This window comes from Xiphias gladius, chromosome 12 (genome assembly GCF_016859285.1).
Source record: "Xiphias gladius isolate SHS-SW01 ecotype Sanya breed wild chromosome 12, ASM1685928v1, whole genome shotgun sequence".
NCBI classification, from domain to species: Eukaryota; Metazoa; Chordata; class Actinopteri; order Istiophoriformes; family Xiphiidae; genus Xiphias; species Xiphias gladius.
The window spans coordinates 14,325,544-14,338,372 of NC_053411.1; the positions used below are offsets into that span (position 1 = coordinate 14,325,544).

A 12,829-nucleotide genomic window follows, 5' to 3' on the forward strand; every position below is an offset into this window, starting at 1 on the left:
ACGAGTGCAATGCTAAAGCTGGCGTGAATTTCCCCTGATTCTTTGGGCACCGTATTTATTCCGCCTGATATTTTTAGGAATCCGAGGAGCGAAGCAGCACCTGAACGTGTCTGCAGGCGTAGCTGCGAAGCCTTTGGTTCGTTTCCCACGGCTGCGTAGAGATCAATACGTTGAAAAGGAAATTAACTTACTTCCTCTCTCAACAACCACCTTTGCGAGGCCCTTCGTGGGCGCAGCTGTTCCAGGAGATTCACAGTAACAAACAGCAACACACACTAAGGCTGTAAAGGTGTGAGGGCGTCTGAAAATAACTAGCATGCTTGACTAACTATCCTTAGATAAAAGTAATGTAATACCAAGTCTTTTTTTCCCCTCTCTTCATCCTTATCAGCCACTTCTTTGTCACAGTCAGGTGACTTTCATTTCTCACAACTGTCTCTCTCTCTGTGTCGCAATTTGTCACCCTCCTTCATCTTGTTATGTTTTCTCACCTCTTTCCTCATACATACGCTGTCACCCCTGTCTTTTAATCCTTCTCTTTTCTCTATTTTCCTAACAATTTGCAACATATTCTGAAAACCCAGCGTCGCCATCTGTTTTTCTCTCCCAGCTCTCTCCTTCTCTGTCCCACAATCCCTCTCTGCTCCCCTCTGCTGCTAATCGGTAATTAACTTTCATACGGTCCCACAGCCAAAACAAAGTCCCCGAGGAAATCTGCTACTTTCAGTATTTAATCACCTTTTGTATATGAGCATACATCCACACGTGTCAGCCTCAGTGTGTGTGTGTGTCCGGCGCGTCTATTCTCACACCACAGTGTCAAGTGTTTGCGTAAAGATAAGACGAATGCATTGTTACACTCGAGAGCAGAACAGTCGCAGAATCTGCAAGCAACAGATTTTTAATGCTCCGATTTCTTTGCACCTGCACAGGAAGTGACACCATGACGACAGAAATGCAGGAGATCGCCATCACGGAGGATAAGCCTTTACTCACGGGTCAGGCTGACACGGCCAAGGTCAGAGATGGTGCTGCGCGCACACACACACACACACACACACACACACACACACACACACACACACACACACACACACACACAGACACACACTCAGCCTACAGAAAAATGTACACTCATCTTGTGCACACATTAATTTCCACGCATGCTGCATGCAAATACACACATATAATCTGACTTTGATGTGATTCAAGCGTGGAGAAACAGACATGAGTTCACCGAAGTACATTAATTGCACGGTTGTCATTGAGTAATGCACATGATCTGAAACCACAAATAAATGGCAGGGTGGGTGTGTGTGTGTGTGTGTGTGTGTGTGTGTGTGTGTGTGTGTGTGTGTGTGTGTGTGTGTGTGTGTGTGTGTGTGTGTGTGTGTGTGTGTGTGTGTGTGTGTGTGTGTGTGTCAATGTGTCTGTGTCCCAGGAGACAGAAAAACAAGGACTGGTCTGTGTGTGTGAGCGTTAGCATTTGTGCCCTTGCTGCGCATACGCGCGTGAATGTGAGTACACTTTCGAGTCTGAGCAAAGCCTGCATCTGACAATGTGTTTAAAAGACGTGTGTGCATGACTGTGTGTAAATTTGTCTCCAAATGTGTGTGTGTGTGTGTGTGTGAGTGTGAGAGAGTGTGTGTGTGTGTGTGCATGCGCGCGCACGCACAGCTGCAGCGCTGGCTCAGATCTGCCAGGTTGACGTCAAAGCCCTGAGGGAGTGAGAGCAGCTCCTCTGCTCTGCTGAGCTGATGTTGTCGCGCAGATGCAGCGCTGCGGGACAGGGACGGTTCCTTCTCACTGCCGACATCTGGTGGGAAATGAGGAGAATACGGCTCTAAAACAAACAAAAAAACGAAAAAAAACAACACAGCCGCCCATTTACAAAGGCACAAAAGCATAGGATTGAATGTGCTTAACTGACATTCAGCAGTCTTCCAGCATTATTCCCGTAACTCAAAGACAGTATTGCTGTTTGCAGATGAGGAGCGTTTGTCTCCTCAGCCTGCCCATTTGTCGGTTTGTAGCATTATGCGGTGGTTTCTGGAAGGCTTCCTGAAGTAAGTCCAACTATCGCACTGCTCTGTCATTCCACAGAGAAGAGGCGGGCAACAGTGATCTACACTGTGATGTAGCACATTTTCTGGAAATCAATTAAGAAACCATTTAAAAATAAATTAACCTGTAGGAAATGAAATACCTCAGTATTGATATTTAATGATATAATGAATGTTGGGGTCATTATTTGTTCCTCGGGAAACACTTTCAAAATACATTTTAATGGGAATAAGAAGACCAAACCAGTAGAATGATTTTTTTTTAATTTCTTGACTCTGTTGAGCTAAAAACACTCAGATACACTCAGATGATTTTATCACTTAACTGAAACAACCTTTAAAGGATGACGATTTTCTTATAGTCAACAAATCCCATGAAAAGATAAGAAAAACAACTATGACCAGAGTTAGTCAGTATCTATATCCTCTCAAGCCTCAAGCTACTTTGTTCCCACTGAAGACGTAAATCTTTACAAACAAGTCACAAATGCACATTTTTCTTTTTTAAAAGGGGATCGGTAATTGCCTCAAACAGCTGGGCACCGTAGCCTCTAGCAAACGCTACTCAGACAGGAGGAAATAGTGCATCTGTTGGGGATGAATGCACGTGTGTATGTGGGGTTGACTCAGAATGAACTGCGATGCAATGAAGAAACATGTGGCACGGTACAATTGGTGCGCGTTTAAGTTCTAACAGGCTTTTGATGAATAGACAGTAGCGGTTAGTAAGATCATTGTTGGGTTTTTGCATTTTTCCCGGGATTTGTTGACGGTAAGAAAAATATAGAATATCGCCAGCATTATCCTTTGTCTGGGTATTAAAGTAACAAAATTCCTGAAAGTATAGAATTCTAGACTACAGCGTCAACATTACATGAATTCGTTGCTGAGTTCTACCACAGAGAGCCATGCGGTCCCTCAGTCGCAGATACAGTGTGAAAACGGTGGAGCCGAAAACCTCTTCTTTTTTTTTCTCAAGTATGTAAATGAAGAATGAAAAATAACAGAACAGGGGCTTGCTTAGCAGTCGGTCTGGGGTGTGACTGTGCCCAGTACTCACGTCTGCTGTAGGGTCATTACTCTTGCCCGCAGCATGGGCTACAACGCGACCCGTGGGGGTCTGAAAAGGAATTCTGAGAAGGAAATGTGACGGGGATCGGGAGGTTCTGGGTCATGTCCGAAAAACTCCATCGTTCACTGGGGCCTCCCGCCTCCAGCCACGTGCAACGCCGTCCATCCTGGGCCATGTGAACGCATCAAGCTTTAGTGTGACTTGCGTGGACTGAACTCGTGACCCTTTATAATCCAGCCATGGGGTGTCTCTCTAATCACCAGACCAACAGGACTCTTTTCTCCATCAGTGATGACGCCCATCTCCACTCCAACCCCCCCAAACGGCTATTTTTCTGTGAGCTTGTGATACTAGTAATTCATTAGCGGGGTAAATGGATCCAGTGTTGCAAAATGAACAGCCCCCACTTAGAACATCCCAGTGACAGACTAACCACCTGCTCCCCTGAAGAGGCTCTCTGTCGCTCTACCAAGAGTGTAATGCCGCCCATCCTGCCTGTGTGGGTGTTAATTAGGAAGCATGGCGTCTAAAAAAAAAAACCTGAGAATTTTCTCTTGTATATTTTATGCTGTGTCTCAGATCCACAACATCAGAGCAATTTTTTTTTTTTTTTTTAAACCTTGAAGGGTTGGTGGGGGCCTTTACACCTTTACATCAATCCTATATGGATCTGGATCTGGATCTGGCACTCGCATAAAAAAAGTCCAAAAACCACATGAACAGGTTGTTCTCATGAGACTCCATTGCTTTATTTGTCACAGGATGCTGAACTGGCAGCTAGGATACTGCTGGACCAAGGACAGGTAAGACCGTTTCCTTTCAGATTCAAATCTCAGATTCATTGACTGAAGGCCATGATTGCGCGGTGCAATAAATTCTAACCTCTTTATATTCAAGTCGACCGCAGCTCTCCGTTCTTTGTTAAAAAGAAATGCACTTTAACATTAGTGCGTTTCTATCTTGAAAGCCCTGTAGGAAACAAAAATGCAAATACAGGCCTCAGTAAAAGAATCAACAACGTCCATCCCAAAATGTCGACATCAGGCTGAAAACTGTTTCTCTGCCGCTCTCCAGGAGCACAGCGTTGAGACCCCACACGGGTTCTGCGTGACCGTCCACGGCACACGAACCACCCGTAGGCCTGCGATCCTCACCTTCCACGATGTGGGTCTGGAGAGTGAGTAGCGCTTTTGTTTCTCAGCTCAGTTCTGACTCACATAGTCTTCGGTGGCTCACGACTTTTTTTTTTTTTTAAACCTTGAAGGGTTGGTGGGGGCCTTTACACCTTTACATCAATCCTATATGGATCTGGATCTGGATCTGGCACTCGCATAAAAAAAGTCCAAAAACCACATGAACAGGTTGTTCTCATGAGACTCCATTGCTTTATTTGTCACAGGATGCTGAACTGGCAGCTAGGATACTGCTGGACCAAGGACAGGTAAGACCGTTTCCTTTCAGATTCAAATCTCAGATTCATTGACTGAAGGCCATGATTGCGCGGTGCAATAAATTCTAACCTCTTTATATTCAAGTCGACCGCAGCTCTCCGTTCTTTGTTAAAAAGAAATGCACTTTAACATTAGTGCGTTTCTATCTTGAAAGCCCCTGTAGGAAACAAAAATGCAAATACAGGCCTCAGTAAAAGAATCAACAACGTCCATCCCAAAATGTCGACATCAGGCTGAAAACTGTTTCTCTGCCGCTCTCCAGGAGCACAGCGTTGAGACCCCACACGGGGTTCTGCACGTGACCGTCCACGGCACACGAACCACCCGTAGGCCTGCGATCCTCACCTTCCACGATGTGGGTCTGGAGAGTGAGTAGCGCTTTTGTTTCACAGCTCAGTTCTGACTCACATAGTCTTTCGGTGGCTCACGACTTTTTTTTTTTTTTTTAAACCTCCCATATTTTCTTCCTCTCTCTCTCTTTCTGGCAGGTAAGAGCTGCTTCTCCACCCTTTTCAAGTTCGAGGAGATGCAGGAGATTGTCAAGAACTTCACCCTGATTCACATTGATGCTCCAGGACAAGAGGAAGGGGCTGCTGCCTACCCCACAGGGTATGAGAGTTACTGCGTGTCTATGTGTATTGACGTGCTAGTAATTCCCCAGTGTCCTGCGGTAACCTTGCTTTTTTAAAGTAATCTCCCCTCTGAAATGGAAAAAGTCTTCTGTGCTAGGCTTAGACCTAATCTCTTCCCAAAATACTTCAAACTCCCATCTCTCACATCTCCCTCCGCTGGTCTCTATTACGCTCCTGTCAGAGGTTTAAAGAAAATCCGTCCCCCTCTTTCTCTCTCTGCCTTCGTATTTCGTCACCCCGCACCTCTCTATCACTTCCCCTCCCTGTATTGTCACGGCACCTTGACAGTGAGCCTCAGCTCCTGACGGTGATTCTGGAAACTTGAAGCTCGTTCTCTTTTTGATCTCAATCTCAAACGTGTCAGCTACTGAATGTGCTTAGTATGAAATAAGTAAAACCTGAAAATCTTCCCTCTTCAATCGTGTATCGTGAGCATTGTCCAGTTACTGCAAATACTTTGTCGAGATCTCAGGGACAGAAAAAACTCCCCATCCAGGAAATTGAACGTTGGCATTTCTGTTTTTGCTTTCATTTACGATGCTTCGTTCAATTGAGATCATTTGTCTTCGCTGTTGTAGTTACCAGTATCCCTCCATGGAGACCATAGCGGAGATGATTCCTGCCGTTCTGCAGTTCTTCAAGTGAGTTAACTTGTTTATTTTGACGTGATCGCAACCAGAATTGCATTTGGCGCACACAGAGGGTGAAGGCACACAACACATGCAGGGTTTCTAACTGAGTCTCGATGTTGTTTCAGTCATATTACATAAAGTTGCACTCACATGATATTAAAACCGCGGTTGCCGTGCTGTCGCTGGAGTTCAGGTCTTTTAAAACGATACAAGGGGGAAACTTCTACCACTGTGCGCAACCATCATAAACTAAGAAATATTTTATTACATTGCACGGTGAGCACCTAAATGTTACAGTAGCCATCAGAAACCAAGCCCTGCACCAGAGTCTCTGAACTCATTTTTCTAAACTTAGAACGCATCCAGAATCTAAAAGAAAACCAATGCAAGACCAACTGAATGTAGAGGCAAAATTTCGTTTTTTCTGTTTTTACTTCGGTGCTCTTTAAGACCAGTGGTTGAGCTACCTCTCTGAAGTTGTGAACGTGCACATGGCTGTACATTTCACCGAGCCACAACGCGCGCTCTCATTTTTAAAGGGTTTTCATGTGTTGAACAGCCAGTCAGGTAACGTCGACTGAAATTTGGACACCCGCTGAGGCTGAACTCAACCAGTGAGATTGTATCTTATATCTTAAGTAAAAAAAAAAAATATGGGAATGGTGTATGAGTGCTATTAACTTGCTTTCTCCTTCCGTCAGCTTCCGTACCGTAATCGGAGTGGGTGTGGGAGCTGGAGCATACATCCTCTCCAAGTTCACAGTGAGTTCCTTTTTTTTAGCATCATGAAAGCAGTTGTAGCAACACAGGGGATTATTTGAGAATTTTTGACACTGTGAACAGGTTCTCGGTAATCCATGACCCTGATCAGCAGCTCTAGTCTAGTCCGCTTTGAAAAGCGACGACACTGACTGTATTTTTCTTCTCTTATAAAAGTTACCCCTTACATTCAAACACTCAAAGAGTCTGTCTGTCTGCTTTCTCTTTGTTGCTTCCTTTCTCGCTTCAGCTCGCGAACCCAGATTCAGTGGAGGGTCTGGTCCTGATCAACATCGACACGAACGCCCGTGGATGGATAGACTGGGCCGCTCAGAAGGTATGTCTGTTTATTTTTTCTTTCTTTCCTTCTGTCTTTCCAGTCAGGACTGCGTTGTCTGATACACAGAAACGTGGTATTCTAATCTAGTCGGTCCTAATGCGAGTTGTTCATCAATTTAAATAAAGGTGTGGATAAGAAGCCACGTGACTGCGTGTGTACTCAGCATTGATTATGTCATTGTTGAAGTTATTATACTATTAAATGATGAACAGTCCTATTGATTTCTCTCTCTCTTCCTCTCCCCCTCCAGCTCAGCTCTGTGACATCCTCCCTCACAGAGCAGATCCTGTCCCACCTTTTCAGTCAGGTACTGGGACAACACGTCAATAGTGTGTTTTAAAAGTGTATATTCAAATAATGTTTTGTATCTAGACATTAAAATAATGTCCAAAATTAGCAGATGTTAGCTGCAAAAATCAAAGAAATGAATATAAAATACTTGCATCGTTCTGTGAGCGTTTTGGGTTGTTTCTCTCTGTTATCTTGTAGGAGGAGCTGTCGTCAAACACAGATCTAGTGCAGTTTCACAGAGAGCATATCTCCAAAGCCTCTAATCTGGTCAACATAGAGCTCTTCTGGAAGACTTACAACAGGTGAAAAATACTCACATATTATTAGATATACACAGATGTCCCCCGCATCGATCAACAACCAACATAATCTGCTCTTCTCATTCCCATCCAGTCGCAGAGACTTGAACATTGACCGCAACAGCACCTTCAAGTAAAAACCCTCTTAACTTAAATCTTTGTGCATAATTTAAAAAAAAAACACACACACTTCTCTCCTCTAATCTCGTCTTCTGTCAACCTCAGGTGTCCAGTAATGTTGGTGGTGGGTGATCAGGCTCCATACGAGGACGCTGCCGTAAGTTTCGGCTGCTCTCTCCAAGCCTAAAACCCGTCTTAATGGGGACCTTCTCAAGTTTCAAGTGCTCTTATATTTTGTGATTCACATCAACGCGTCAAGCAATAAAACTCGTTCGCCACTATTGTTCGATAGTATGTCAGAGACGCATTGTTTTTTTCCTTATGCGACCACCAGGTGGAGTGCAACAGCAAGTTGGACCCAACAACAACCTCATTCCTAAAGGTAACTGAGGCTTGTGTCTGTTTAGTCTCTCTCTCTCTCTCGCTCTCTGTTCTCTCTGTCATTCACTCTCTCTCATGTCTTCTGTCCCTCCACAGATGGCCGATGCTGGTGGTCTCCCACAGGTGACCCAGGTAACAGCACGCTGACACCCGCTTTCCTGCTACTCGTAACATGGAAATCGGTGCTGCACCAAGCAAGATTACTAGGGGGGGGGCAACTAACGATTATTTTCATTGTCGACATATCTCCATATTGTTTTCTCAATTAGTCCATTACTCGTTTTTGTCTGAATTATCAGAAAGTGGAGAAAAACTTCCCAGAGCCCAAGTTGTTTTCAGCTCGCTTGTTTTATTCAACCGCCATCCTCAAATTGCAGTTTCACATTTGACAAAGAAAAGCATCAACTCCTCACATTTGAGACGCTGCAAGCTGCTGATTCATTTTCTGTCACTCAGTCGTTTCTGTTCTAATTGTTACGTTGAAACGTAGCTGTTTACTAAACAATCACAAGGTGGGGCTTCAACAGAGAAAAAAAAATCCCATCACCCTGACTTATGCACCCCGCTTGACAAAATTAACGCAGGAAATCTTCCTGGTGCACATGAATAGATGCATTGAAACATGAGAAAGAAATACAAAACACGATCTGAAACAGCAACGACGGCTCCATTAACTCAAGAATGACGTCTTAAGCTGCTGTAAAGCTCATATCTTCAGTGCCACATCCCCCAAAAACCACTCAGAAGAAAGGAAACTGAGTGTCGTCGAGTCCTTTAACTTAAAACTGTTACCACTGGCTGCCACGTGGGGTCGACAAATGGCACCATTACCTAGTTCAGGTGATCATTGGTGATGGCACTAACAGAACGTGCACCACGGTCTCTTATCTTTGTGTTTGCAGCCTGCCAAACTGACCGAGGCTTTCAAGTATTTCATCCAGGGCATGGGCTACAGTAAGTTCACGTCTCTCAACAGAAAGATTTTTGTGAACAGATTACATGTATGGCACAATTATACATAAGGTAATAGCTGCCAAGGTGCTTTTTTTTTCTTTAATCATGTCTTCTTATGTGTTGTGTGCAGTCTCGCTCACCAACCGTAACAGATAAGGCTGGTGATACTCTGTAATTTTTTTAGCGGTATTTTATTGGGATTTGTTGACAAGAAGTAAAAAGCAGAAATAAAACCAGCCTTATCCTTCAGCTGTTGCATACTGTTTCCAATTTGTGAGTCTGACCTTACCGTCCATTTCCTTCTGTCCGTCTCTCCACAGTGGCTTCATCTTGCATGACCCGCCTGTCCCGCTCCCGCACCACCTCCCTCTCCTCCTCCTACTCCATGGATGGGTCCCGCTCTCGCTCCCGCACCCTGTCCCAAGGCTCGCAGGGCGGCCAGATGCCACCCAGCCCCTCCCAAACGATGGAGGTGTCTTGCTGAAGAGGAAGAGTTAAGAGAGAGAGAGACAAGAGAAAGTGAGAGAGAGAGAGAGAGAGTGTGTGAATAAGAGTGAGAAAGAGAGGAGGGCGAAGGCGAAAGGAAGGGAAAGATGAGGCGTGAAAATAATGCAGGAACAAGAAGAAGGGGTTACTTATTTGTCACTAAACAACTCCCATCATTCCCCACAAGAGCAGAATAGGAATAGAGACAGGGAGAGGGAGGGAGAAAGAGATGTAGAGGGATTTCCGAGGGACAGAGAAACCTACCTTCCACATTTTGCACCACATACAGGTCTCCTCACATTCCCCTTCCAGCTGAGAACAAAGTGGATTGAGTCGTTCTACAATGAGCATGAGAAGTAGAGGCAAGAAGAGATTAATAAAAAAAAACGGGGCAGGTTTGGAAAGAATGGCAAGCGGTCCTCGCTCCTTCCCTCTATTGGAGCCTCTGTCAGCCAATAGAGCCCTTTAATTTAGATAAGGAGTGCGGCCTATAGAGACTGCACACCTTTGCATTAACCAATAGTAATAATTCTGAAAATGGTATTGTTGTTGATGCTGATGATTATGTTGTTGATGACGATATTGAAGCTAATGGTGATGATAATGTAATAGAAAAAACAGTTAACACTTTTCTCTTTATTACGCAATGAGTTTAAAAATGACATAGATTTAAAAAAAAAAAAAACATACTATAGCAGAGATACTTATAACAATGTGTGTCTACTACTTTTTAAGCTAGTTTTTATTGTGTTATTTTTAATTTTCTTTAATCGGATTTTTATTTTCTTATTTGTAACCTGCCTCAGCAAGGGGCCGAAGCTACCGATTGGTTGACCCCTCACGCGGTAGTAGCCAATGAGAGCCCTTGTAGTGACTACTTCCTCCTTGACGTTGCCAGGTTATTTATGTCTTCCATTTGCCCTGTCTGTAAGTGACTTGTTTTTGTTTTCCCATTGGATTTGAGGAGGTGACCAGGAAGATATTACCGTTTTGTTTTTTTTCTGGACTGTTTGGAAGTTGCATGCCTGGTATCAGCCCATGTGAATACTGGCTGGATAATCTTTTTCTTTTATATTCTGCTAATTAATTGCATGGATTTGAGTGTGTGCGTGTGTGTGTGTGTGTGTGTGTGTGTGTGTGTGTGCGCGTGCTTGGAGTGCTTAGCGGACGTGATGATCAGCAGGTAGGCCTAGGTGAGACTGAGGGTGTTTGTGCGCCTTAGCTAGCTAGCACCCTATTGTTATCACTAGTCGCACACTAAATAGCGCTTCCAACTTTGCTGGCAGGCTTGCGCTGCATGTCCTAATATCCGCACTCGTGCACTACGTACCGGGGAGCGTTGCATCACCGAGTAGCACGCTGGTATGGATATTGCATTTCGGTGTCAGGCTCGGCCAAAAAGGGATCACTGTGTTCATCATCTGGGTTGTAATCTCTTAGCCTTGCCCGGGCGTGGATACCTCCTCACAAACCCAGCTAAGCGTACGCAGGAGTTTTTTTTACGTGCGGCGTGAGGTAAAATGAACACGCGCTCCCCTCCGGCAACGAGCCGCTGTATTCAAGCAGTGGGGTCACGAGAATTGTGTCTGCAGGCGATTGTTGCTGCGTGTGTGTGTGTGTGCGTGCGTGTGTGTGTGTGTGTGTGTTCAGGAAAGTAAATGTGAGGCGTGTGTTGCAGTGCTTGTGTCCTGTGAGCACAATTAACGCAGCAAAGAGGGAAAAAGGCCAGGGTCCCGTGGAAGTTTAGTAAGCAGCTTTGAGACCAACAAAACCCCCCTGTGACTTGTCAACGACAATGAACCAGCCCATTCACTGCCAACACTCTCGGAAAGATCTAGAAATGTTGCCACCCAGGTTGCACCTCTTGGTACAGCCAAACAAAAGATTTTGCCATTTCTGTTTTCCAAAATGGTCAAAAATGATCAGCCGATAGCTGCACCTTGGGGGGGGGGGACAAAACGATCTGGAATTGTAGTTAATAAGCAATCTTACTGCCAAAACTAAGAGCCCCAAAATGCTGAGGATATTTTCTGTCAAAACTCTGCTGGGAGCTAAATTTGCGCCTTATACCATCAGTTGTTGCGGTGTCTCTATAACTAAACCCCGATTCCTCTCTGCACTGTTCGTATTCCAGCATCAGATCAGCACAAAGCTTACCACTGCCCCGTGATGCGTAGCCATTGGACTGACCGTACTTTCAATGGACCTGTATAGTAAACGCAATCCAATGTCCTCGGAGCGCATGTGCATTTTCAAGCATGTCACCCCTGCACACAGATTTTGTGCTCCGATGCAGCTTTGCACCCTTTTTTTTTTCTCTTTTTTTTAAACAAGCTGTAACATCTTTATGCGTCAGTTCGAGGTTGTCTGTTTCTGTCACATGCTGTCTACTGCTCCTTTTCCAAACCTGTGGGATGAAGTAGAGATGGATCGATGATTTTGATGACAGTGACGGGAAAGTCATCGTGGGGGGGGGCTCAGATTTCGAGCTTCGAATAGACTGGTACTTGGGAGGTATTAATGATGGTAGTGATGATGAAGGCAATAATCTGTTTTAAGTCATTTAGCCCCTCTGGCTCATCCCGTAGCACAACGCACACACCCGGCGCTTGAAACAGTAACAGCCGTCGCGTTTCACGAGGCGAATGCAAACCAAAATTTTTGTGATGAGGGCGTCGGCGCGAAATGTGGCGTCAAAGCCGAGTTGCTGCCTTGTTTCAGGCGCCTAGGTCGCTTTCCAGAGGGCTTAAGTGTAGAATGTAAATGTTATGCTCCTCCCAGACTAAAATTACAAATCCAACGATCAGGCACGGGAACCTCTACCAAATAAGGGATAACGGGTGGAGCCTGGGAAATAAAATTGCCAAATAAAAAAAAAAAAAGGAGCCGTACTTCTCTGTGGAGAGTTGAGCAGGGCTGTGTGATTGTAAATGCTCGTCCATTTTGTTCTTTGTTCGTCTCTTCATTTTGACTTCAATCATATTTTTCTTTCCACTCTATGTTTTGGAGTTTTATTTTATTGGACTTTATTTTTTATCTCTGTGAAGTGTTAGTTTACCGTCCCGATGTGCTCACAAGTTAGTTAACTGTGTGATAGTTCTTGTGTAACTTTTTTAGCATTAGCACTGACAAGGGAGAACAATGTAATTAACGATAAATAAAAAAAAAAAAAAAAGATTAAAGGTAAAGAGAATACAATCAAATTTACTTGTGTGGCTAATTTCTCTGTGTAACACAATGACCATCCTAAAAAGCAAACTTAAATATTAATAAAATCTTAAGAAAAATATCCTGTCTCCTGTTTTGCATTTTCAAGAGGGGTTGATGTAGAGAAAACATTGTGTCTGTT

General features: G+C 44.4%; 1 protein-coding gene across 5 annotated transcripts in view; it reads left to right on the plus strand.

Annotated features, from left to right (window-relative positions):
* Positions 1-12,658, plus strand: part of ndrg2 (NDRG family member 2) — a 35,937-nt gene extending 23,279 nt beyond the window's left edge. For 3 of the 5 annotated variants that reach the window (XM_040140640.1, XM_040140636.1, XM_040140637.1), the window contains 15 exons: positions 933-1,018; positions 3,897-3,938; positions 4,849-4,954; positions 5,075-5,195; positions 5,797-5,859; positions 6,552-6,612; positions 6,860-6,946; positions 7,200-7,256; positions 7,439-7,542; positions 7,634-7,672; positions 7,765-7,816; positions 7,994-8,041; positions 8,137-8,172; positions 8,943-8,994; positions 9,315-12,658. In XM_040140640.1, the coding sequence (XP_039996574.1) occupies positions 944-1,018; positions 3,897-3,938; positions 4,849-4,954; positions 5,075-5,195; positions 5,797-5,859; positions 6,552-6,612; positions 6,860-6,946; positions 7,200-7,256; positions 7,439-7,542; positions 7,634-7,672; positions 7,765-7,816; positions 7,994-8,041; positions 8,137-8,172; positions 8,943-8,994; positions 9,315-9,478 (1,107 nt within the window). In that variant the 5' untranslated portion in view covers positions 933-943 and the 3' untranslated portion in view covers positions 9,479-12,658. Of the gene's footprint in view, positions 1-932; positions 1,019-3,896; positions 3,939-4,273; positions 4,313-4,534; positions 4,577-4,848; positions 4,955-5,074; positions 5,196-5,796; positions 5,860-6,551; positions 6,613-6,859; positions 6,947-7,199; positions 7,257-7,438; positions 7,543-7,633; positions 7,673-7,764; positions 7,817-7,993; positions 8,042-8,136; positions 8,173-8,942; positions 8,995-9,314 lie in introns of those variants that run through there. The other 2 variants (XM_040140638.1, XM_040140641.1) reach the window with 2 other exon arrangements.
* The last annotated feature ends 171 nt before the right edge of the window (positions 12,659-12,829 follow it).